Here is a 27,199-nt window from a genome sequence, read left to right as displayed (position 1 = left end):
AATCATCTTTGTTCTTAAAATAGCTTAGAGAACTACAGAAGTTGATTTTTTAACGCAGCTGTGGTGTTGCTGGCCAGCTTCCACCTTCACGCATTGTGCACTTGAGTCCGTACAGTGTTTCCTCTAAGATTAGCTCATCATCGAGTGAAGTGAGCATTTTCCCCTTGGTCCAACACGAGATATAGCTTCTCATAACTTGAAAGATACTGACTAATTTTATCTAAGCACATGTACAAAAAGCCCATTATGTGTTTCAAAACACCAGCAGAAGGGCAAACATTGGGTTACGTGGGATCACAGCTTTCATTTAAGCATCACGCGGTTTCCACCTCTCAGTTGAGTGACATTTTGACACCCTTACAGTGAACAGCACTTGACTCTACCTACCTGAGGGGTGCCCTAGGATGGAAGCAGGCAGTATCTTTCTCCTTGGGCTTGTAAGCTTTAGTAACAACAAAGCCGAAAGGGACAAATCCAAACATAAACCTGCATGCAAGTGAAACCTTGCTCAGTTAACTTGAATTTACGATCAGGTCACATGCTGAGATGGTACAGTCTGCACTACTGTTCTTTAGTGACCTTATTTGCCCCCTATTCAAATCACGTTGGCTTCAGCTTGCATATATCCCTTCCTACATCCTGTCCAACATGAACAGCTGGTGGCACTTAAAGAGCAAAGATTAAATAGGAATTGTTTTTTGTGTGGTAGGAAGGAAAATTACTACGCTTCTATTCCCTAATTCTTAGTTGCCTCCAGTTTCAAAGTAGCTGAAGTTTAGCCTCCGGTGTGCAATTCGCTTGAAAGAAAGCACACAACAAGGCATGAGATAATCTGTTAGCGATCATCAGATTTTTTTTTTAATGTATTGCTAGCCGTAAGAGGTCTTGGCAACAGCACAGTTTCACAAGTTTAGGGGTAACTTGAAATGTACTTCCTATCCCAGCGTTACAATACAGTTACTAAGGGAAAAATTCATCATACTTTTCAAGTCTTACAAGAGTCTCAATGTAATTGGAGAATAAATAGCTCAGACTCTTAGAACTCTAAGAAAAAGCAAGAACTTTTGTCCCAGAAAGAAAACATAGTGGGAAATGATATCTAGGACTAAGCACATCGCTTTATGTTTCTGAGCTGCAAATGCTACCTTGAGACATGCTTTTATTTGGCTGTTAACCAGATTTCTCACAGGAGGAGCCTGTGTCATTCAAGTCTTTGTTCTTCCTGTTGACAACAGCTGCTTTGCTTGTTTTGCACTCATTTGTGAATGGGATGGCAGCTCAGAGGGAATTCAGAAACACGCACAGCATTGTGCGATTTCTGCGCTGTCGCTTCTCAGGTCTTCAGATTTTAATATTTTTTGTTGCTGGTTTATTGCCGATTTCCTTTTGACCCTGTCATTACCTTCGCCCTTTGGAATAAAAAGATGAGGGAGGAAAGAAGTAACCATCTCCTTATGTTGTGTAGCACCTTCAGCCTTATTTCAGGAACTAGCTTAACCACCTATTGCATCCATGTGTCTTCCTCCTAAGAAGTTTCTCAACTTCTCTGTATAGGAAAATAAGAGCTTTTTTTGGGTTCTGTTTCACTTTTAGAATATCAATTGTTTCTTCCACAGCAGGAATAAGTCCTGTAATGTTTCGTAATGCTATCCGGCTGTTTATGTTTGCCAGGTTCCATTACCTGCCCTCTGCCTATTTTTGTTTAAGCTAGTGCTAAAACAAGGTCCATTTCTTGTCTTTTTTATACCATTTTTTGGTAGCCTGTGATAGCCTGAAGGCAGGCAAGAGTTTCCTCTCTCTGGCCAAAGTCTTGGTAGTATGATCTTAATCTCTGAAGTACAGATTTAGGGCAGAATTAGCTGCTCTGCTTTTTGCTGTGGATCACATGCAGGGCCGAGGCTTGAGGACAATGAGAATTAACCACAAGCTTCAAGTTAAACACGGCTTTGAGAGCATTTCTCAATAGGGGCTTAAGGGAAGCCAAGATTCCTCCTTCTGGGAGAGCTTGTAGCTCTGTGCAATTGCAGAAGGAGACTTGTGAACCCAATGCATGTCTTCCTATGGGTTTCTAACAAACTCATGTAAATACAGTTTGAAGAAAAACAATACTATGGGAGTCGATTTAGAACATATTCATTGCAGTTTACAGGATGCACCAAGAAGTTCCTGCTGACTATTTTAGGAGCCTTGAACATTCTTTATAGCAGCCGTACGGGCAAAAACCAAAACTAGCTAAAAATCCAGGAATTCATGCCCAAGCTGTCACTGGCACTCTTGCCCCCTGTTTCTGCGTCCCTGGGAAACAGTCTCTCAATACAAAGAGGAAGCACGTGCTTCATATTTAATTGTAGGTGCTTTGAGTGAAAGATGTTTCCGTGACAGTGGAACAGTGGTACTTTGAGTCTTGCTTTCCGGTTTCTAAGTGTCATTTTTATTAATACCGGCACCAGATTTAAGAGGAAGAGCAAGGACACATGAAAGCAAACAGACACAGTGAAGATGAATGGATTGTGGGCTCCATCCTGCAAATTACCTCATTTGGTTTCTAGACAGCTGCTCTCATTTGAGAGCAGCTGAAAGGTGTTCTACAAAATGGTTGTCATGGCAGGCTTCTAACAAAGGATCCTAACTATTCTCCCCCTGCCGCGACTAGCCCGAAGATAGAGCATATTACACCTTTACTCCGTCCACTGCTTCTTGTGACATGAACCCGGGAGCCAGAAGCTTAAAAATTACTTTTGAATTTCCTCTCTCGGGGAACAAGAGCACGTTACATTGGCCAGCGACGTTGCTGCGTTCATTATGCGGGCGGAATGCCATGCCCGTGCTTGCATCTTCAGGGATATGTACGATATATACAGAAGCAGTGAAGCCATCCTTTTTCAAGTTTGACTTGACTACGCTAGGGAAAAACTTTTTCCACTGTTAATTCCCTTTTCTTCTCCAACACCTGTAGGTCCTTAAACAAGCCTCCCTGCTTCCTCCCATGTGCTAGTATACTTGCAGTGTTAAGAGGCACATAGTTAAGGCAATTAACTGGAGCATTGCAGTTTTCATTAGTACACAGCGATCGGATTTCGTAAATCTGTTTTTTACTGCAGCTCCTTTATGGGATCTTTACCTTTTCCCTCCTTTTTCCTGTGGTTGATAATGGCTCTAAAGAAGTAAGAGCAGCGTTAAGGAAGTGATGCTTTGTAAGGTGACTGATGTCTTGTATGTTTGCCTAATTAACTTCTGGCTAATAATTCTAACCCATTAAGTAGCTAGTTAGTACATGTTTCGAATAAACACATCTGGTCCTGCAATGAGTGAAGGTTCTGCCTGTGTGTGGGTGACAGATGCTATGGTAGTTTCCCCAGTGCTCTCTTTTAAATAATTAACAGCACACTGGTGAAGTAGCCTTAGACAGGCAGCCTCAAAGCCAGCTGTATAGTCTCAGAGCTGTGTCTGTGGACATGTGCCTCGTCTCGTTAGTCTGCTCCAGCTATTACATTCCCTCTTCTTTGGTATTTCAAAAGCGACGTCTAGCTCTAAGAAACACCCTTTTCATAACTTTGGACTCCTGGCTTCTGGTCTGAAAGGCAGCAGGAGAAGAAGGAATAGTATGTCAGGCCACCCAAGGGGCAAATAGTTTTGAATTCACAAGCCTTGCAGATTGATCTCTCTTACCAAACAAAGGGCATTTGAAACAGACCCGCCCTGCTGTTTCATTACTTGGAATTGCTGGGCTAAGTTTGGAAACAACCTTCTTTTGAAGGAATTGTCATCTTTTGGTAGCCTCTCCTCTATGTGGTCAATAGCTTCCTAGGCTGAAACAGCTGGTATTTCTTATCAATCTCAAAAATGAGAAAAGCTAATATTTGTTACATGCAGAAGAGATCACTCCTTCCAACTCAGCTGTTGTTTTGTTTTCCGGATTTTGGCTTTTTGTGGTGGGGCTGTTTAAAGTTATTTTTCTTCCAGACGGAGGGAGGAAGTATGTCAATAAATTAAATAAACAGCAGGATATTTTGCAAGAGGCTAATTTGCACAAAAATTGCGTCTTCAAAATGACACTTGAGTTCTTGCTTACCAAAGGGCAACGTGAGATTTATTCCGACTTCTGAGGGTCCGTGAACCCTGATCATTCGGCGCCTATACCATAACGGTTAACATGCAGCTGTCATTAGTTCTAGTGATACGGGCTCAGTCTGTGACCTTTGTTTTGTAAGGCATCGACAATAGCACAGCTGCCCCTGCATAGTTGAGATCTCAAACCTGCAATTTGGCAAGAGGAACAGAACAAATTGGATAAATATACATAAACACATTGTGAAGGAAGGGAAAACAGAACAGAATGAACCAGAGCATCATCCTACAACTTGTTTGATAGGGATGATTTAAGTAGGCATATGGTATAGTTAAATGTGCTTTCTAAAACATTGGCCCGATTCTTCAAGCAAATATGAAATAAATATCGAAATAGAAAGGGAGCTGATACAGCATCATTAGTTCTCTCCAAGGAGGCATACGAATGCCTTTGGAAACGTGTGCGAGTGGGGGCTGGGCGTGAACGATAAGCAGATTTACATTCCCACACAAAAAGTGTCATTAGCTTATTGTGAAGATTACACAGTTGTACTTCCTTCTAACGCTGCAAGCATTAAAAAAACCAAGCAGGCAATAAGCTAATGTTTAGACCTAACCCAGCACCAATTTTCACATCTTATTAGCTCAGTGTTGGCATAACAGACCACCGCAGCCACCGTAGTACCTCTCACACACACAGTTTCCATCCAACAGTCACACTGCCTACAATGCGCATATTTAAGAACTGAAAATCACTGCTGTGCTCATCCTACATTGCGACCTTTCGATGCCGTGTTATTTAGTAACTCCATAACAATTGTAAGTTAAAATTAGCCTTTGTCTTTCTGCATTCCTTTTACGGAATGGAAAGAAAATACAAAGTAGATAAGCTAAGAAACTCTGAATGTGTTCTTACAAAGTAAATCTAAACATATATTTAAATGATGCTCTTCACACGTCACACCAGGTACATCTCCCACATAAGCTGCACGCAGATACCCAAATACACAAAACCATGTGATATCCAGAGCGTGCAGATAAACATAGAAAATGACCTGTTTATTCAGACAAGCCCATAACTTCGTCAAGTGCATTAATTTGAGTAGAACATTCTTTTGTCTGCCTTGACTACCGAGAAGAGTATTGTATAACTTAATGGGGCTTTCTCGTGACGTGGAAGTGAGTAGCCGAAAACCAGATGAAGGAGATAATTACTGTTATTTTCTATGGTTATGGCTGGAATTACTATTATTTTTTTTATTTTGTCACTTTTTTCTCCTTGGCTGATAAAGGTAAAATTTTGGGAAACACCTTGCAAGTGCAGAGAAGACATGCCAAAGAAGGCAAGTTGTGTGCAAGCTGCAGATTTGACTAGTGTATCTTTCAGAGTAATTTAAGAAAGGATTAGTATTTCATGGGGTGTGTTGAGCATTTCCCGTTCTCTTTCCAAGTGAGAAGTTAGATTTACCTTCTTTTTGTGGTAGTTTTAACTAAATAGCCTTTTCACAGCCTTCATGACAATTAAAGCAAGAGATGAATTTGTCCACAGAAATAAATTACTCGTTAAAGTAAGGGGCAATGGGTGTGATGGGTACTTATCCACTTGAAAGTCAGGCAACTTGTTTAAATACTCAAGTGTGGGTTTAAGGACCCATTTTCCAAGTCTCTTCCTCAGTCTATAAAACTACATTGCGACTACATATTGCTTGAAGAACACCTTGTCCAGAGGAAAGGAAGCAATTAAAATTAAAATCCAATAGGACTTCTCAGTTTAGAGGTAGCTTGTTGACTAAGATACTTCACATTCCAAATAACACCAGTCATTACTATGAAAAGGCAAAACGCACAGTAAACCCCCGTGACGAGTTACCTCTCCGTAACCAGCGGCACGGCTGCACCTTAGGAAGCGCCGGATGAAGGAGAACAGGCAGTCCGCTGGGGCAAAAGGAGGTACCAGCCACCGGGACAAACACGGGGCTTCCTTTGGCTCGTCGGCTTTCCTGAAGGCTTTCTGTCTTCTCTGCGCCCAGTAGCCGAGCCGTTCTCTCACCGGGGAGGTAACGACAGCCAACCCCAGAAAAAGAGGAAGGGGGGAACGCGTGCCCCCTTTTGACTTCCTGCTGCCACGCCAGCCACCTGAGCTGCGGTGCTCACGGAGTGGTGGGAAGCCAGCTCCGAATCAGGTTGTTTTCACCTGTTGTTCTCATTCCAGAGCCTCTGTGCTCAGCTGATTGGAATACTTCTCCGTCGAAGATGTACTCATGGCTAATTAGGCCCATTGGTTTGATACTAAGATTATCCTTCAACATGAACAGCCGTTCTTCCCCAGTAGCACTGGGCAAAGAGAGTTGACGTGAATCGGATCCTCTCCCACCTGGACTAATTCCTTTCTTTGCAAAGTCACTGAGACTTAGCGTTGATTTTCAGCGCCGGCATGTAACCTTTTCTTTTCCCCTATGCAAGCATTTTGCTCCAACAAAAAAAAAAAAAAAGAGTATGGTTACCAGTCACTGGTTACTCACATGGTACAATCTCCCCCCTCCAAAATAGCTAGAGAAATAAACTCAGATAGGGGGAAACCAGAAACATGGCTGGATTAGGCTTAATGTCTGTTATAAATATTAACTTCTGAAAATATTTTAGAAATACATTTAGTTTGACACAATTAGATTATAATGGGAACTATTCACAGATGGAAACATCCTCAATGAATTGTATAGGCTAACTGGCTCCTAAGACATATGGATCTGATGTTAAGATCAGTAGTAATTTCTAATGCAGTCCTTCACGTTCCTCAATAGGGCACACAGTGTTCCCAGAGCATTAAGAAAGAGTGCGTGAGCAGAACTAAGTGCTTAATATTATGCAGTGGACATAGTATCCTGAGCTGAATTAATAGACTAATTTAACACAATAATGACATTTCATACCCTGTTACTGCAGGTTCCCGTGATTCCACGAGATCAGCGCTAATTCATTGCTGGCTTCCAGTTCTTTCAAATTCACTAGCACTTCCCAGCAGTGAAATACTTACGTATCTCTGCAGTGCTGTCCGTTTCCCATGGAAAGCCAAGCCCAGCTAGACGGTATATTGAACATTCTGCCGAGAAGGCTAGGTAGTTCTGGGATAACAAGAGGGGATCCTAAGAGAACTATAATTTGAATTTATGTCAGTGCTAAGCTACACCAAGGAAGTGTGTGTGTGGGGGGAATTTGTACTAATTCTTTACCAAAACCCCAAAACACCGTAGTGATTTGCATAGAGTGCAGGTCTTGCTATCCTCGGGAAAATAATTAAATACTCCTTTTTATGCCTGTGTGGTTGGTGGGAGGAAAACAACTCTGACCATTTATCGGAACTGCACGTTATTAACTGTCCCCGGTACAATACCCATCGACTCGAGTAAACTGTTTCCTGTGCTTCCCGGGCACAGATGACCCTTGGCGCAGTGGAACTGCACTGAACATTTGGCAGGCAAGGTTTGTAACCCTGCTCCAAGGGAACTTGCTGTGTCCTTATGCAGCTGGGGCTTTTGATCTGGGAAGATCGACAAAACCAGAAGCACGGACTCGAAATACCTTCTGTGGCTTTGTGTTGCCTCCTCCTGCTGCAGGGACGTGTGTCAGATTTGCGGTCCTGGAGCGTTTGTTAACCGAGAACAGGGGAAAGGCTACTCTGTGCTGTGGTCGGTGAGAATGTGTGGGTGAACGTTACTTGTATGCCCAGCAAATAATGGCCAACGCTTTCAAACTCAAGCTGGTCAAATGAAACCCCTGTGTCCATACAGTGAAATCGGAGCTGACCCCACTGAGACACCCTTTTCCTTCAAACTCCGAAACACGAAATACTTGCGCGGAATGACACCTTGTATTCGCTCCAGCTGTGAACAGTGGTGAATATTTCTGTGTTAAAAACCTGAACGTGCCATTGTCAGTCACAGTGTGTTCTGGTTTCCCCATCCTTCAGGTGACCGTCGAAATAAAGTACGGTCACGGTGGCACCCCTTTGTGCTGCCAGACTGTTGTGTAGGGGATGGTGAATTACATGGGCGTAAGTGATAGGCATGCAAAAAATTATACTTAAATCGGTAGTTCCACCAAACCCTTCTCCCACCACTGTTACTGATTTTCCAGTGTGTGATTTCTGTATACATACATATGTATGCAAACGCACACGGAGATGCATACGAATGTATAGATGTATTTAGAACACAGAGACACACACACATGGACTACTGGCTTACCAATATTAACTGTGTTACAATATTAACGCTATATTACAATATTAACAATATTACAATATTAACGCTATATATTAATTCATGGAGGTAGGTTTTTTAAGGGAAAGCACCGTTTTAAATACATAGATCTATTTTTTCCTTCCTACTATGTACAGCATTTTAGTGCTGGCACTTGATGCTAAAATACCTTTGTCACCATAATTTTAATAACTTTTTGAGCAGTTGCCAGTTTAATTTTCAGTGCGTGAAAATTGGAGGTAAATTATTTATTACTTCCAGCAAATGTCTTTCACAATTTTATTTAATTTTTTTCATCTTTTTTAATGGGTCATAAAATGGCAGTCTTTTATTGGATGCTCGTAAAGTAAGGAGCAAATGAATACTTTGCAAATAGGTTACTGAGGATTGAAATGTCAGCTGTATTTCACAGGGTATGAAATTCTTTAGACCAGAGATGTAGGGACATATGGCAGTGGGCCCACGTTCCTCTTCTGTAACAATAAAACAGCAGTGGACATAAAGGAAAGAAAGAATTGCAATTGTTGGGTCTTCTCAAGTTACGTTTTTTGGTAAATCATTTATTAGAACAGCCAGTGGGCCATGACCGACGCAGTTTAAAGTTGCAAGAGTCTTGTGGTTAACTTTCGTCATAAATGAGAACATTTTTTAAAAGCTCTTTCAGACTACGTTTTCCAGGATTGAGTACCATCCAAAAAGTACCCACAAATTTTCCTATTACGAGGAAATAGCTTTAAAAGTACGAACCACTGGAAAACGGCACATTAGACCTGTGGTACATAAAAAGCAATAGAGTTTGTGAGTATCTGCACAGCTACACGTGCTTATTAGCGATCACAAGACAGGAATGAGCATCCTGGCTAAGGGGCTTAAAAAGATGCTGGACTTGGGCACTGCTGCGTTTCGGAGGACCGGTCTGAAGGGCTGCACCCGCCTTTCGCTGGAGGCGTGTTCCCGCAGCCGTGTTTTTCAGGCCAGACACAGAGAAGCTGGTTGACGCCCCGTGTTCTTGGGTGTAACTGCAAGAAGGCCTGGGTACTTGTGCCCGGCGTGAGCGGGCCTGGATTATGAGAACCTCTGATTGCTACCCTCCAGGGTCTGCTTCCCCTTCGCGTAAAATCCGCACCGTGACGCAGAACGTGTCACACGGCAGAGGTGAGGCTTTAGCGGGGCATTGGAAGATGTCTTCCTGGGTTGCCACGGCAACATCAACACTTGCACTTCCCGATTCCGTGTGGGTTTTATTCAGGGTTGACCCGAGGAGATACTCTGTTCTGCAGCAGCTCAGCAGTCGGTTTTCTCCTCCGCTGGTACGAAACTAGTATCAATCTAACCTTTCCTTGCAAAAATAGGGTTGTGTCAAAAGGGCTGTTTTACTTCCGGGACAGTCTGCCCTCGCCTGCAGAGCTGTGCTGTTCGGCGTGACCGGATTCACAGTGAATCGAGCACGGTCAGGGTTCAAACGTGGGCCACGCACGCCGGCACGACCTTTCTTTCGGTGCTAGGGTGGGACACTGACACGTTCTCCGCTCTTGTCTCACTCTCTCTACATACCTCCGCAGAAGGAGAGCCAATTTTCCTTGAGACTTTGGAAAGCAGTTAAGATACTGTGGGTGTAGTCATATAAATCATGTAAATAATTGCTGGGGGATCTGGCCATACAGACGTACAAAACCAGGCATTTAGTGCCTGTGGAGGCATTTTTGAGGCGTTTCTGATCGCCTCCACCAGGGAGATGGAAGTACGGTCTTAGGACCAGCTGACCAAAATCTGTGCTGCTCCTTCCCTCCTGAGCTAAGCCTGTCATGCAATCTCATAACCCTTTAAATTATATTCCTCCAGTCTACCGAAAAAAGTATCAGCAGAGGCCCAAAGGTTGAGAGGTGTCACCTGGTGACATAGGCTGGTTCAGCTCTTAGCCAATTTGAGCTTTACTGGAGGAACCTGACACTCACAAAGTACTGGCAATCGCCACTGGGAAATGAAGGTGCCCCAAAAATAGAATGACTGCTGAATGTCATTTTATTTTCAAAATATTTGCAGTTTATGCAGAGCGCTGAGCTAAAAGCCTCACACATGTGAACGGTTACTAGTAAACACTAGATGTATTTATGTGTATGTCTTTCTCTTGCATGTTTGTGAATGAGCGAGTAGAAGAAACAGGGCACCTCGTTTTTTTGAACTCCAAATTTGAAGGGGTAGTGTTTATATGAACGAGAAGTACACATAGCCCATCAAACAGGTGGATACTGAAGAAATGAAAAAATGCGTTTCTTATACCCTACAGACATGACAATTTCAGGGAAGAGGCGATTTTGTGTGTTGACAGGTTCATCCTTTTGAAGATGAGATAATTATCTGTATGAGTTCACTCTGCGGCTTCTCGAACTGAGCGAGTGTGATCCACTCGAGTGGCTCATCCCTGCAGCTGTGTATCAGCATGGAAGTTGATAGGGAAACCGGTCGTGCCTCCCGCACCGTGTCCGCGCCGGGAGCTGATGTGTTCAGTGAGCCCGTTGCCTGGGATATCTGTCAGAGCGCCTGACAGCTAAAGGTTGGGGGAACGCGGGACTCGACAGTGGCGAGGTGGCGCGTGGCACCAGGCACGCCGGCTCTTGCCGCAGCCCGTGGGAGTCAGTGAGCTGTGGGCCCCGCTCTCCCTCAGACAGTTGCTGCCTTGCCAGAAGGGCGCGCAGGGCGTCGCTGCCGACGAGGATCAGATCCGCAGGCCGCGCGGGCGGCCGAGCTCAGTCCCGGAGGGCGACAGGCGCTTGCCCAGAGGCACCTCCTAGGAGCACGGGTAAGCTCCCCGGTTTAGTAACTGTCTGTAACAACTGGCCTTCAGTAACCGGCCTGACCAGACTTTGCGGTACGCTTGTGTTCAGTTAATGGCAGGTTTCTTCCTGGGCTTTTTTGCTGGACTGAGATTCTTGTGCCACTTCTGAGGATCTGTTTCCACCAACTCACGCACTCTAATAGGAGTTGTTTATTTTTCATTTACCCGGTGCCTGAGTGTGGCTGTGCTCTGAAGCTAAGAAAAAGAGCTTAAAACGCCGGAGCTGTGTCCCGGTGGCCCTGCCCGCTCAGCACACCACCCCTCTGGGACTTGGGCGAGTCGCGTAAGAGAATAGATTACAGACATCCCGACTCACCGTGTTTCTCCTAAATTCCAGGTAAAATATTTAGGTAAGTGAATGGGGACGGAATGCAGCTCTCGGGCCTGTACAGCACATCAGCTGAGCAAACGTTTTTGGTGGGCCTGGAATTTGAAGCTGCCCTTTCTAGTAGAAGACAGTAGTGGTAACGTTACCACTTCTCAATCCATCGGGGAATCCCTGCTTTAGGGCAGCTTGTCAGCGGACATAAACAGCGGCCAGCTGTATGTTGCAAACAGTAAGGTGTAAACATGGACATTAATCCACTTAGAAATCTTAGCTATTACACAAAATCTTCCGTACACTCTAGTGAGTTCAAGGAAATTTCAAGATGCACAAGATAGCTGGGAAACGAGCCTCTTCTTTAGTATGGGTTAAGATGTTCTTCTGGACTGTTTTTTCCAAATGTCTTTCACGTTCCCGTTTTGCTCAGTTCGCTACCAAAGACCATCTAAAAAAAATAGCTTCGTTTCTTAGTAGCTAAGTTAGACAAACCTTGCATGTTTCAGCCAAGACTCATCAAGCTCACCGTGGCAAACAGAGCAAGTGTGGTGGCTACAGAACACTGCTAGAAAAAGACAGATGTTCCACCCAAAGGCAAGAGAGAACCATCCCTGTAAATTTAAGGCAATAATACGTATCGCAGCAGGAATATGTAGTTTGCTGCAGGACACAGGAAGGCAGAAGAAAAAAGGGTGACTTTTGCTTCAAGCTTTACCGCGTAAGAGAGAAACGGAGTGAGAAGTGTAACAGGATCGACTCTTAAGTCTTGCAAGCTGGACTTTTTCTCGGGAAGCCGAGAAAGCCCAACACCTAAGTCACAGGTCCAGGAATTCCTAAGATACGCTGTCTCTCTCACACACTGAAGCGGTTAGTGTGAAATGCAGTATTTTAGTGAGTTAGAATATCCACCTTTAGGATGCGCCACAACGTGCACCTAGATTTTTGCTGACAAACCTGTCAGGGTGTGGGGGGGCAGCCTGGAGGTTGTGAGTATAGGAAGCATTGCTGCAAAAGAAGTAATTTGTTTCCTTAAGAGCTAAGGGATATGTGGAAGCCTACTTTTATGAAGATCTGTATGAAATAATTTATATTAGCATTTTAGTGGACTTAGCAGGTTGTTTCGCAAAAGGATGAAGCTGAAGTGCTACGAGTAGCAGTTAGAGGTTCTGCTAGCATAGCGAGAACATAGCCTCAACAGTACTTTCCTTCTCTTCTGAAGTTTCAAATGTGTTTTGTCTCCTAGTTGCTCAGCTGAAAAACATGCCAGCCTGAGTATATGACATTTCAGACAGTGCCTGCTAGTGCTGGCAACGGTAGCCAGCCACCGATGCATCTTTTCAACCACGTAGGTTTGGGACTGGTGGTAGCGCATCGCGCAAATCAACAAACTGCCGGAGGATAAAAAACACTGTGAAATGATGTTAGAAAACATTCCTGACTGACAAGAACACACACGGGTCAGGAGGAACGATGATATTGTCAGGCAGCAAAGGGAATTGATTGGATGGCAGAAGAAACCCCGTAGGAAATCGAGGATTCACATTCACTTTTTAAAAAAAAAAAAGAAAAAGCGAGCATCTGACAGCGTTTTGGAAATTCGACCCCAGTAGCTGGCAGCAACTGTACTCAGATGTGACTGGCCAAATCCAGCAGTTCTTCACTAATGCATAGGCAGAATTATTTTTGATCTCTGTGGGAATTTTGCCCAACAAGAGACTATAGAAATGGTTCCAACCAAAGATAAAAAGAGAAAAGAGCTGAGGAAAACCTACAATGTATTTAGACGCAATTAAAATACGATCGGAAATAAAGTCAATACAGGAGGTATATAAGGATCTAGATTCTTAAAAGAACGTGGTACGCTAATTTAAAAATCAAAATTACTCAGTGTGCTACATTTGAATTTAGAGCAGCTGGAAGGGTTCTTACCGTGCTAGCAGGCTTTGAACCACGCAATATAATCCCAATTACGGAATCAGTCAGTGGGAAGGCACCCACCGTTACTTAGGAAAAGTTCAGAAAAAGTAGAAAGCCTGAGTAGTTTTTATGTTCAGGAAACATGACCGCAGCGAATGTTTTTTCTTGGGCGTAACCAAGTTCTTGGTGCGGAGCCTGTGGCCTGTTTCTCTAAGTCATGCTACAAAAAGACAAGGCTAACGGGGGAGAATGAAACATGCAAGAGAGTAATCTTTCCTCTTTGAATTTCTGCTTAACTGAAAAGTTGCCATCCAAAAATACTTCCGAGTGCTGCGGATTCTTCGGTATTTATGGGCTGAATTCAGTTATTCCCTTCCAACTTGAGATATTCTATGGTTCTATGAGTCGGATGCACCTGTACAGTCATAGTTAATGCAGAGGTACGACCAGGCTGCAAAAGGATGCGACAGGACACCGGAAAGAGACACGATAACGTAACGGGGCGTAGGTTAGTGACCTGGACAGAAGAACGCTTCGTGTGATGTGTTTATGATGGGCGAATCTCCAAAAGGCCCAAGAGTTTAAACACACAAAGTTCTTCAGGGACACCTGTCAGGACTGGGGCTGTTCCAACAGCACAGCGTGTACTTAAGTCCTTCTCTGATCAAGAAAAGGCACGGCCTGAAATTCTCTCGCGCTGCACTCCATAGGATTGTTTTGCCAGTCAAACTCGAGCAGAATTGCCGTGCTGAAATTTCCTACGGCGTTTCTCAATAAAGCGGCAAAGCAGAACACTGAAAATAAAAAAAAAAATAAAAAGCATCACATTTAAAAAATTCATCAGTAACGAAAGTTTTGGTATAGTTTGCTTTATTTAGTGCGTTGGAAGGGAATTGAATTAGTTTTTTATTTTTATCTGCTCTGATTCACTTATTCCAGTAATAATTAGAAGTAAATGAGAGTTATTCTTTCTGTTAGATCAATTATTCATAACACAGATCATTTAAAAATGAGTTTAGTGGAAGTAACTTCCTTCTTTTTTACTAAAAGTGAAAAAGAAATTAGCCAAATTAGTTAAAATAGCTTTGAACTCCATATTGACTAAAGCATTTATGCCAGAATAAAAATTCATGACATACAAGAACGGTATAAATGATTAATCATTTTAGTTCATGGATATCTATATTTTTATTTAATTACATCTATGCATAATATAAACTGTCTGAATCTCGGGAATCCAAGCCAGAGAAGCTGAAGAGTCTTCTTATGTTTAACATTCACCATGTGTTGTTTTCTTCTAGGGTTAATTTGTAAAATGTAAACCCCATACTATTTGTATGCAGTGTTTATGTACTATTTATAGAAAGTCTTGACCATTTATAATTATCCGACATTTTTATCCGTAATGTCTGCATATGACTAAAGAGATGTTTATGGAACAGACAAAACAATGTTATTTTTACAGCTGAACTTCAATTTATTTTCTGTAAGACTTTGTGGAGTATTTTATGCTACGTGGAATAGAGAAGGGATATTCTCTACTCGGATAGCTCTCTGTCGAGAAGACTAAAATTATTTCCAAATAGTAATCGACACAGTACCTGCGGAAGACTCTTATTGTTCAGTTTAAGCAGCATAAATTGAGGAAAAGAAAGCTCAGTCTGACATGACCAAAAATTGGTTTCTGAAAGCCACAAGGTCCAACTGTGTAGCAGCTAAGTTATCTTGATCCCACACAAGTCATCAGACGTTTCTAGAAATGATAAAATGAAGTAATCACATTAGTTTGTGATTTCTGTGAAGTCACTTCTGACGCCTAGTGCAGCTCAGAGGCCCCGACTCCAATTTTCCTCTCTTGGAACACCTTCTCTGTTGAACAGAGTCTGTACGTACGAGTGCCTCCGGAGCGTGTATGCGCTTTAGTATTACTGACTGTTTTACGGCTGCTGATTTTTTTTTGTCTCTTTCTTTCCAGAACTCTGGAAGTTTTGGTGAGTTTGAACGAAGGGCAATCTTTCATGTCCAGCTCATTAACAATCACCGCTTCAGAGTGCGTAAGTAAATGGCTAACATCATTCCGTGTAAAATCCTGAAATCCAGCTTCTCTTTTGGTTTTATCATTGCGTGACCTCTCGGTGCAGAGAACCTCAACGCATGGCAAGTCCCGTCAGATGTTCAGAATGCACAAATCCACCTAACTAAAAAATACACCTTGCAGACACATACAGAGTGTACGTAATTTAATGATACATGATTTCTTAATATGTACATGCATACATATGTATATGTCCTAAGTCGCTTTCCCTGTACTTTGAGACACGCTTAGAATCTGTTTTATAACACCACTACACGCAACAAAGAGTTTTCAGCTGTTTTGAATTCCCTGATGAAGTGTGTGTGTGGGGGTTACAGACCACATTTTTTTCTGCAGTTATATAAAACAATTCCCTTAATTCTTCCCATCAAGGTGGCAAACAGCTTTATTTTACGAAGATCTCTTTTTGCAGGATTCCACATAAGTGAAATATTGCTGTACGTATCATCCGAGACTTCCTAACAACACACAAAAGCCATCTTTTATGGCAGGCTTAGAGAGTTACCTTTGCTTTCTGACATAGGCTCTGTTATAAGGATTTCGCCTTTTTTTGCTGCTGCATCTGTTTTGCTAGCTGCTTCAGGGGCTGCTGATTCAGACCATATGCAGAACTCTAATGTAGAGGGAAAGCCCTGGCAATCTCCTCCTCTCCCAGGCTACCTCAGCCGGCTCTGCCCTGAGATCCAAGCAGTATCTGTGCGTTCCGTGCCTGTGCGGGGCTTCTGTTTTTCTATAGCTTGTGAATTGTATTTTGCTAAATATATTACAACAAATTACTTTAGCGCAGTGTGCAGCTGTCGTTTTCAAAATCTTGGGAAGCTTCCATGCCATCAGAGACTTGCTCACTATAAATATAATCGTGTCATAAGAGGCAGGTGTGACAGAGTCACCTGGGGTCCCATTCCAGCACAGTTCCACGGAGCAGGATCGGCGGGAGCAGGCTGAAGCTGAGTAGGCAGAACCTTAGGACTTCATCCTGGCTGTGGAAGGTGGTTATAATCCTACAAGAAGATACTAACGCTACGTAACTTTAGATACCTACAAATAAGGAGTGAAGGCTCTCCACTCTGTTAATCAGGGGAGATGGTCTTTGTCAAAAAACAGGCTGGAGTACCTAAGATAAGCCTAGGGTTAAGGTAGTGTGAACATCCTGCTAAAAGCAGCTTGTAGCATAAACCACATACTTACGCAGTCAGTGACCTTTCTAACTTGATATATAAAATTTCTAATCTCACATTTCTGCTCTGCGTTATTTTTTTCTTTCTTCTGTATTACATAGGCAGGAAAATGTCAGTTAAATTTTTGCAGTTAGACACAAGACCACTATTTAGGGATGGAGGTTTTGAAAACGTCCTGCGCATGGACACCGTGTTTCTTTAAATTTGTCTCATTTAAAGTGTGACTTTCTGCTGCACTAAAGTGCAGCTTTCCTGTCAGGCACAGAAGCATACAGAACAGTACCTTCTGCTCATCAGCGTGTATTTTTCCAACAGTATTTTTATCGCTCGTAGGTAATCAACCTAAAAGAGAAAAAATGACATTTTTCTTCTATTCATTTAAAAACTAAATACTCGGGTAACTGTAGAAATCATAGGCATCTCAGTTCAGCCCTTCAGCTTCAGGAAGAAAGCCTGAACGAATAGAGAGCTGAAGAAACACACACCACCCAAATCACGTTTCTCTGTTTAAGGGCCTCTTTATCATTCGGAAGCATTTCAATCTTACACCAAAGCACGCTGAAGCAGCCTCTCGGCGTGATAACGTACGGACAGTACAGTCACAGGAGGATGCTGGAGACTAACGGCAGACCGCGTTTCTCTTTATCCTAGCCCTTTCAGAGAAAGCAGCACATGTTAAGTCTGTCCCCATGCCCCCTTAAAAATTGCTAAGATTGAACAGATAGGTAAAAATTGCATTGATGCAAAGCAGATCATACCAAATTGCTGGGTACCCTCTGCCGTACTCTTAACAGTGCTTCTCTGTGGTCAAAAGTTTTCACTAACAGTAAACAGAATGAGTACAGATGTGCATTGACAGGAAAAACTGTCATACTGCTGATCATCCCTTTTTTTTTTTTTTTCTTCTTTTTTCTTTTTTTCCCTTTCATACATGTTGCAGCAAAGACGGCTCCATACAAGGAGAACTGCTGTTTCCATAGTAGCAGATGGGCAACTGCAAGAAATGGGTCACTGCTAGAATTGTTCCACTAATTCTGATAGCTGAGCAGCTGATGGCTGGTTGGTATTTAAGAGTTACAAGTTACAGCCTCCCCTAGGAAACACACATTGCTGCAGTGAAAACAAACAAAAAATACGTTGCATCTAGGCACCCAGGCATGCATCTTACCCGTTTCTCATAAATGCGTATGCCTCACTGCACCTACATGTACTTGGAATAAAGCTCTGTTTCACCTTCCGTTTGCAATGGTGTATCTCCAGTACAACTTTTCTCACTTTGGCAGAATTACGCACGCTGTGCTCCAGCCTTAGTGATTCCCAGGGTGTCCCTCCTTTCCTTTTTCGCCAGCTGAAGTCTGAGTAACTTCTATTTTCGTAAGGTCACTGTTGCATTTTTCTCAGTTGTTGTTCTAAACCAGCAGAGCAGCACAGAACACCAAGTGTAAGCATAAAAGCGCCTACAGGATGTGGGTTCGAGGTGGTGGGAGATGGGCTGCTCATCTCTTCATTAAAAGCGGTATTGCTGGAAGCAGTAACACTCGTTCAGAATTTCGTAGGATGATGTCTTCAGGTTCAAATAGCACTACTGTAGGGACTTAGTGTGCTAGTTTGTACAGCGCGAACGCCCCAGATGTGTGGGTGATAAGCATAAAAGCCTTACATATGTATTGTTAGTACTGATTCCTTAAAATTCCACCCACCCACCGATCCATACAGGCCTGTGTCCTCATGGGAGGAGAAGGGCATCTCTCATCCACAGACTTCGGAGGAGACTTCCCCTGTTTGTGTCTGACAGCTCATTTCTTAGCAGTCAATGTACCCTTTCTTTTCTTCAAGTTGGGCCCCATTCTTATCTCAAGGATATCAGTTTTACATCAAAATTAATCCACTGACTTCAGCAGAAGTAATCCTGGCTTGCACTGGGGCAAGTTGGGCCTGTTACCCGTGACTGAATGACTTAATTTGAACTTAGGTTTACAGGTAGGCAGAAAAAAGTAGTTTTCAAAGTTTTGTCATTTTCAATTTAGTATGTCCTTCAGCACGCTGTGTTCAGTCCCTTAGAACACCTGAGACTGGCAGGCCCCAGAACGTGTAGGCAGTGAGAAACATGAAGAGCATCTTGCCACCCCCTCCCTCTTTTTAGTGCTGATACACGACGCATTGTGGTACCGAGCTCCCGTTGAAGCCTCCCAGCTTACCTTCTACATAACTCGTGGAACTGAGGAGACTTACAACGGAGGGCGTCACTGACCTTGTGCCAAATACGAATTTGGCTAAGACCCCCTTCCTGATCGTTTGTGAGGAATTTCTCCGTCGGCAGGAATCGGATCCGACGAGTGGGAACAATTTGTTTGAGATTTGTCTCAGTCTGTAGGAAGCTGTTTTGGGGTGAGTGGGAAAAACAGGCCGCCGTTATGTGCAACATCCACTGACACTGTCTTTCTGCTTTCTTCGCAGTCTAGTGGAGTAGCAGCGCTTATTGCTGTTCTTGTGCTGTTACTGTTAGTGGCACTCGGTCTGCTCTGGTGGTTCTGGCCACTCTGCTGCAAACTGGTGAGTAAAGACTATTTAGAAAAAGTCACCGGATGCGTGACTCGTGATTGTAACTCTTGTTGGGAATAGGTTAAGTTACAGGAGAGCTACATGTGACATAAGCCGTCTGTTGAGGGAGTTTTCTTTCATTAGTGATACGCAATAAATGGAAGAAGAGACCAGCTTCAACACTGTGGACCGCGCTCCTAGGAGTGCTTCTGGCTTTCCGAGACCTGCACACACACAGGAGCAGCATCAGCCTGCTGGTGTGCTGTTCATTGGCTTTCCATTGAGTGAGCCCGTGTTACATTTCTGAGAAATCTTTGATAAAAGCCTTTTCTCTATGATTTGAAAGTTGTTGGCCATAATGGTATGCAGATGTTACCCTGAAATCAAGGACCATTTTAAAAGTACTACCACTAAAATTGGTATTTGTAGTCCGTTATGGGCTCTCAAGTTGGAAATCCCTTGTTGTCTTAATAACCCCTTGCACACATTGCATCTCTCTTCATCTGAGCGCACTCTTTATCCTGCTAGCAGCAGTCAGCAATGCTGTTTCACCAACTCCTTCCGTCTCCTTGCGTGTTGGGGTTTTTAAATTGGTGAAGTTTATTATTCATCCAGTTCAGCGACAGCGCTGAGGACTTGGGAAGTGGAGATTGCTTCCAGGCTGTTACTGTATTCCTTGTCTTGTCTTGGGCTTGTGGAACCTGGGGCAGCAGAGGAACCGGCCTTCTCGCCTGACCACGCCGAAGCCCCCGTAATCAAAAGCTCTGGTGTAGTCTGTCAGGCCTCAGGCTATCCTAGGGCAAGAAGTCCTCAGCTCCCACCTGCATCCTCATGGTCCAGGGTTTCTGAGGCAAGAACTACGAGCTCTTCTCTAAAAACGACTCTCTTCTGTCTCATTCTCCACAGTACAGTCCCGTCAGAAATCTAGGGAGGTTGTCTGTTAGTCATTTTACTTCAACTTTGTTTTGTATGTTGAGCCTTCCTGTGGAAAAGGAAAATTCAAAATCGGTAAGAAGGAAGCTTCCTATTTTCTTATTCTAAAATAATTGGCTAACCTTGATTCATAGACCATCTTCACACTTCTTAGTTTCTACACTTTCTGTCTGTGTAGTGTAGACGCAACACAGTGTTTCAAGACAAACACATTTCCTTTTGAGTTGACTGATACCAGGAAACCTAATGTTCCTCTAGTTTGTCAGAGCTCTCAGAACCACTTACCTCACTAAAACTCTGGTTTTTGTCACTAGCTGACTATGACTATCAGAACATCATCCAAGCGTCGCTATGTTAGCCCAGAATGAGTCTTCTGCAGTTGGAAGTGCAATCTATCACATCATACTCAGTTGCGCATGCAGTTTTAATCGTTTGCCAAGTGGATGTCTTTTTTTTCAGCATCGGGTTTACACGTGTACAGCCTAGTGAAAAAAATCAAAATACTCTTCCCATTGGTCAGTGTTCAGAAGTCAGTGCTCGTCAGCGGTCAGTTCCCATGGTACAGTAAAACTTGATATACTATGCAGTTTCCTTCCGTTACAGTGAAGAGTGACTGCAGTGTCTCAGTCCCTTGAGAGCAGTTCTCTTTCCAGGGAGGACTCTGTAAGGACAATCAGTAAGGTGCCTTCTGGACTTTTTTATGTAAAGTCCTACATTAAAAAAAAATCAAATGTATAGTTCTATAGTATTAATTTCCAGCCCTTTGGTAGCTATGCCAGTATAATACATTAAAATATTAGCTGCACCAGCCTATGCCTGTTATAAGTGGAAGGAGTTCAGTTTACATTACAGGTGTACATCAACACATCGTGCAGAGCTGAGTAGGGATACCGAAGCTAGGACCCAATTAACTAAAGTAGATGCCCTTTATAACGAATTGCAGAGCAAAGATACTACCTTGGGTGCCGAAGATGCGCCGTGGCATTAAGGCAGGGTTCTGTCTGGGCTAATCTCCTGTGTGGAGCCACATCTCCACAAAGAGCTGCACTGAGCTGTGAGAAAACTTCCTTGGTTCTGATTCACCTGTGCTTAAGTCTGTTCCTCCCTGATGTTTACTTTAAGGGATAGTAACTTGCCCTGAGCATCTTTTCTGGATATAGTATATGGTACGGGAGTAATTGGCTATTTCTAGGGAAGTCTTGAGCTGTACACTGGTAAGTTATTACTAAGAAGCAGCCTGACTTCTATGAGAGCAATAAAACCACTGCACTTTAAATGTTAGTGGTAACGAAACATTACCTCTGTTGTTTCCTCCCACCTCTCATGGATATTATTTGTTTCTTTAAAAAGAAGAGGTAATTTTAGGACTCATTGCTACCACAATACTGAGTTCCAAAACCACGTACTGTTGCACTGAACCTATTACCAAATAGCGACTCTTCCTTTTTGTTTAGAAGTCCGATTCCTCAGATCATTATACTGTGCCTCCATTCTTTTCCCTCTCTCCTGCACCTGAGGTTCTCACATGACATGGTACTGCCTTCTGGCTATGTAGTTTTGGGCTTTGGTGCCAGTGTCCTTGACAAGAGAGGCAGCATATTAGGGCCAGGCAGGACCTCCTCTTCCGTTCCTCTGAGTCAGCTTCCCTGGCAGAGTGGAGCGTCTGATTTCATAGAATCATAGAATCATTAAGGTTGGAAAAGACCTCTAAGATCATCGAGTCCAACCGAACACCACCATGCCCACTACACCATGTCCCTAAGCGCCTCATCTACACGTCTATTAAATACTTCCAGGGATGGTGACTCCACCACTCCCCTGGGCAGCCTGTTCCAAGGCCTGACCCTCTTTCAGTAAAGAAATTTCTCCTGATGTCCAATCTAAACCTCCCTTGGCGCAACTTGAGGCCATTTCCTCTCGTCCCATCGCCTGTTACTTGGGAGAAGAGACCGACCCCCACCTGGCTACAACCTCCTTTCAGGTAGTCGTAGAGCGCGATGAGGTCTCCCCTCAGCCTCCTCTTCTCCAGGCTAAACGGTCCCAGTTCCCTCAGCCCCTCCCCATCAGACTTGTGCTCCAGGCCCTTCACCAGCTTCGTTGCCCTCCTCTGGACACGCAATGTCCTCAATGTCCTTCTTGTGGTGAGGGGCCCAGAACTGAACACAGGGTTCGAGGTGCGGCCTCACCAGCGCCCAGTACAGGGGCACGATCACCTCCCTGCTCCTGCTGGCCACACTAGTTCTGATACAGGCCAGGATGCCGTTGGCCTTCTTGGCCACCTGGGCACACGGCCGGCTCATGTTCAGCCGGCTGTCGACCAGCACCCCCAGGTCCTTTTCCTCTGGGCAGCTTTCCAGCCGCTCTTCCCCAAGCCTGTAGCGATGCCTGGGGTTGTTGTGGCCCAAGTGCAGGACCCGGCACTTGGCCTTGTTGAACCTCATACAGTTGGCCTCGGCCCATTGATCCAGCCTGTCCAGGTCCCTCTGCAGAGCCTTCCTACCCTCCAGCAGATCAACACTCCCGCCCAGCTTGGTGTGGTCTGCAGACTGACTGAGGGAGCACTCCATCCCCTCGTCCAGATCGTTGATAAAGATACTGAACAGGACCGGCCCCAGCGCTGAGCCCTGGGGAACACCGCTCGTGACCGGCCGCCAACTGGATTTAACTCCGTTGACCACAAGTCTCCGGGCCCGGCCGTCCAGCCAGATTTTTACCCAGCGAAGAGTGGACCTGTCTAGGCCGTGAGCCGCCAGCTTCTCTAGGAGAATGCCGTGGGAGACGGTGTCAAAGGCTTTACTGAAGTCCAGGTAGACGGGACAAAGAGCAAGTAAGAAGGCGGCAGCCCTCCAACCTTGTAACCATCCCATGGTTCAGAATCAAATGGAAGGGAGAGAAGCAAAAGGTGTTGCGGAGAGAACAGAAGGAGCGTCCGGAGCCACACGAGCGCGTAATCCTACCGCCTGCAAGGCAGAGTGCGAGCTTCAGGTGGTTCGGCACTCCGCTTCATCCTTGCTAGGACTCAGCCTTGACAGCGTTCCTTGCTATGAGGTCACGTACACTTACACGTTGGGGTAGAGGGACTCCTTTTTCTTTTTCTTTTTCTCCCCCCTCAACCCTTTTTTAAAGGCAGTTCGCTGTTGACAGTTCTTTCACTCTTCGCTCAATATCGGAACATATGATCGCATCAAGCTGGCTTCAGGCTCTGGTGCTGACATTTCCTAATGCCCACATCACGCGAACATTTGAAAAGTGTTAATGAGCAGATCAAAGGGACTGTTGCCTGAAGCAACTAACTTTTTTTCTTTTTTTTTTTAAGAAATCGGCTCTCCTCCAAACTCAAGTCTTCATTCTCTGCAATCTCAAAGAAATGAGATGCAGCCGTGCCTGGGGATGATGATAATAAAACAAAACAAAACAAAATTAGGAAGTAATCCGTCTCTACGTGGGGTTAATAAGACAGCAGCATTATTCGGAGTCTTCCATGTTTAAACAATCTGAATCAAGTTCAGGAAAAATCTGCAATATTATGATCTTCAGTATGTGCAGTTTCATGCCACATTTGCATTGTTTTCTGCCAGAGCTGCATGGGTTCCTTGGATTTCTCTTTTTTAAAAATGGCTTTCTACTGGTTTCACTTGAAATATCACACAAGACTGAAAATAATCTTTGTGTGCGCGCGCGTGTGAGAGAGAGCGTGTGAGTGTGTGAGGAGCCTGCGGAAACATAAGGATGCAGGCATTTACATTCCACTTCTGTCAGCAGGGGTGAGTATCTGCTACTCAAAGCAGATTATTTTCTCACACCACTGTCACATTTAAAACAAGTTTGATTTTTTGGAGCTATCAGAAATAGCAGCTAATTAATGTATTGGTTAGCTTCAGATCAAGTTTACCCTAGAACTTCAGGGACTTCAGCAGCTGGCATAGGATTAGATCCTTTGCTCAGGGAGTCAAACAAATAGTGTCATTGACTCGTGACTTCTGAAGCCCAGTGAGGTCCAACAAGTAGAGTTTTTCTTGATTCACTGGGGTAGAAATTTTGATTCCGAAAATATCAATAGGCATAGGGCCCCAGCGAACTTTAGCATGCATCACAAAGAAGCTTACTATGCAAAGTTGTCTTTGCTCGGGAGAGATTGCAAGACTTAAGAATTGCAGAACTGTAGGCAGTGGAGCGATAATACCGTTTAATGTGTATTTATAGAAATCCGCAACCTAGCGAGGCCTTTCCCCCCTGTACAGCTTGCAGTCTTGGCAGCGAAATACATTTTTTTGAGATAATCGTTAGAGACAGGCAAAAGGGAAATAAGAATGGGAATTAAGTAAGATAAGGTGACCCTTAATATATTGAAAGTACTGCTTTACCGTTTCCAGTCTTTTAATTGCTTTCAGTGAGAATTAAATATCTTAAATATCTTTGGAAGATCTTGTTCGGCATCCAAGTATCTCTCAGAATCTCCGTCCCATGATCCCTCTGCGTTGTTGTTTCTTGTAAAGTTAGGGCAGTAATTCCAGTCTGGCTCTCAGGAACGTTTCACTAATTAAATAATTGATTTCTGTTAAGTATTCTGAAAATACCTGATGGGTGGGAAGAAAAAGTATTCAGAAATATTTAAAGAAAAGTAATTTCTGGCATGTTTTTGCAACATCATAGCAGCAAAGGGATGTCTGGTTAAAATCCGTGGTTGACTTTCCAATCCACTCAAAGTACTCTGAGCTTGCTTGATAAACAATTCAGTATCGCAAACCTGAGGCGCCGTAGAAAAACGTTGCCAAGGGTGCCGTAACTTATTTCTCTTATTTGATAGAATTCCTGTATCCAGTAGCTGGTTTAGGCAGTAACTAGTAACTATCTTGGTGGCACTGTGACTTGAAATGTAAATCAAAAAGGAAAACTCTTGATTACTGGTCAAGAAAAATACGTTTCTTCTATGTATGATGCTATACATCTCTGCAGTGACATTATTTACAGGCAGTGGTAGAGTAAATGAAAGTACTATAATTAATAGCACGGAGTGAATAAAATAAGACATATTTCAATTAAGGTACTTAAGCCTGTATTAGGAGATTTAGGTGTTTGTCATCATGGACAGTTTTGGTTATGTTTGTATAATACTAAGGCGTAGCAGGAACGGACTCCTTTATATTAATGGGGTATTTTTTAGTCATTTCTATACAATATTCAAGCACAAAAAATGACTTGACGTCACTGAAGTACTTCTTTTTAGCTTACAAACCTGCTTTTCTTGTGGAAGAACGGCTGTGCGTTCAGTTTTCATCTTAAGCATTTAAGAGGGTCGCTGCCTTCCTCTTCCCCTCCCTATGCTTTCCGTGGCTTCCTGTCAGTACCGGGGAGCTCCCTGAGACTCACAGTATGCATGTCAGAAAGGAAACGGGAAGAAACTGTAGGTAGAGGTTTAAATATAGGTGTAAGTCAATTATCCTAAGAGCGGGCCTTATCCAGAAACAGTTTAAGAAGCCTTGTGAATGTAACTCCCACTTGCAGGCACTCCACACTCAACAGCCAAGGAGCTACATACTTAAGTTATTAGATCTGAAATGGGAGATCTGCGGAAACGATCTGGACGTCTAGAGGTGAAGCCCGAGCTACCAGAAGGCATTTCACACTTGTCATTGGGCCAGAAATTATCCAGCAGCATGGCACAAGGAAGCAGGCATCTTGGCCCAAGATTATGCAAGACCTCACGTAGACCTTGGGATGCTTTTCCTCCCAGGCTTGCTAATTAACTCCATAGGGTTTCATCACTGGCTATTACTTAGAATGACTGAGTCTTATCCGGTCAGGAAGCAAAGTGGCAGACGCGTCTGCCCAAAGAGTGTCTGCCAGTCAATTGATGTTATTTTCTATTAGACGGATGGTGTTAATTTCCAGAAGGCCTTGATAATCGATACCCGAGGGACTTGGCAGCAGCGGTTGCCAGTTTGCAAGCAGATGCGGGGGACTCAGATGGAAACAGTTCACTCTTAACATTTTCTGTTGGCTTTTGGATGCTGCCCGTGCAGTTCTTGATGCTTTTATATGTTTGGCTCTTTCAGGTCATCAAAGATCCCCCTCCGCCTCCGCCAGCTCCAAAAGAGGTACGGTATGATGGTCTCCGCTCATCACACCGGTTACACAATACCACTCCTCTCTGCTTTCCTGTGTTCTGCGAATCCGGCTCTTTGTCCTAGCTGCAGAAGAAGAAAGAACTGCCCCGTGGGGAGCCTTAAGCTGGGAGCGGGATGGCCAAAGTCCAAATCTCTGTTCTGTCTCAGTCGTCTCAGTGTGGCATGAATTAAGCTCAAATCCACAGAAATACTTAGGGGCTTTATCCCAAGACAGTTGAATATTATCTTTCCCATTCTGCAGTGAAAGCAGAAAGACTGAGTAGCTCTTGTACAACAGTCTAAAGATTCACGTATGATTTAAACAGCATTTTCCCACAGTTTTGGCATTCCAGACATTGAAGAACCCTTATAAGGGAATTTCTCTCCCTCTTACGGGCAGTAATGCACTGGAGGATCTTCTGGCGTCTTCAGTATTTTTGCCCCATGGTCTCGATTTAGCCAATTGCTTGAGCGTACTCAAGTGTACTCTGACAGTTAAGTCCATGATAAGGCACGCTTCACTGAGCTGAGGCAGCCAAAAGCGAGTTTGACAAAGGTTGGCTTACGAAACTGCGATCGGCTGCGTAACCTTTATCCGCAGATCTGCTGAACACCGTCTGCTGAATCCAAATGAGTAGGGCTGATGATCTAGCTCTTTGAAGGCATTATATTTTCTGTACAAGAAGCCACTGCAAATCCTTTTCTTTGTGTGTGTTTTGCTTCTTTTTATTAGTGGAAAGGAAAAGGACGAGGCAAACGAATGATTGTCGGTAGAACACACAGTTAGATTCCCCATTTGGACCTTCCGAATGGTCTCCACCAATGCTTTTCCCATGCAAAACATGAAAAATATTTCCAAACATGACCAGATTTTGTTTGGAAATTGGTAAACACTTGGGGAACCTAAATATCCGGTCTTTCACACCTAACGTGGGAAAACTTA

The 27,199-nt window shown here is 43.8% G+C and overlaps 1 protein-coding gene across 5 annotated transcripts in view; it reads left to right on the top strand.

Moving 5' to 3' along the window:
• Positions 1 to 27,199, top strand: part of ANTXR2 (ANTXR cell adhesion molecule 2) — a 120,211-nt gene that overhangs the window by 40,310 nt on the left and 52,702 nt on the right. For 4 of the 5 annotated variants that reach the window (XM_075150467.1, XM_075150469.1, XM_075150468.1 and 1 more), the window contains exons 11-13: positions 15,378 to 15,456; positions 19,133 to 19,228; positions 26,206 to 26,247. In XM_075150467.1, the coding sequence (XP_075006568.1) occupies positions 15,378 to 15,456; positions 19,133 to 19,228; positions 26,206 to 26,247 (217 nt within the window). The remainder of the gene's footprint in view (positions 1 to 15,377; positions 15,457 to 19,132; positions 19,229 to 26,205; positions 26,248 to 27,199) is intronic. The other variant, XM_075150470.1, reaches the window with a different exon arrangement.

The sequence above is a fragment of the Calonectris borealis genome, chromosome 4 (genome assembly GCF_964195595.1).
Source record: "Calonectris borealis chromosome 4, bCalBor7.hap1.2, whole genome shotgun sequence".
Classification (NCBI taxonomy): Eukaryota; Metazoa; Chordata; class Aves; order Procellariiformes; family Procellariidae; genus Calonectris; species Calonectris borealis.
This window is presented reverse-complemented; position numbering and strand designations above follow the sequence as displayed.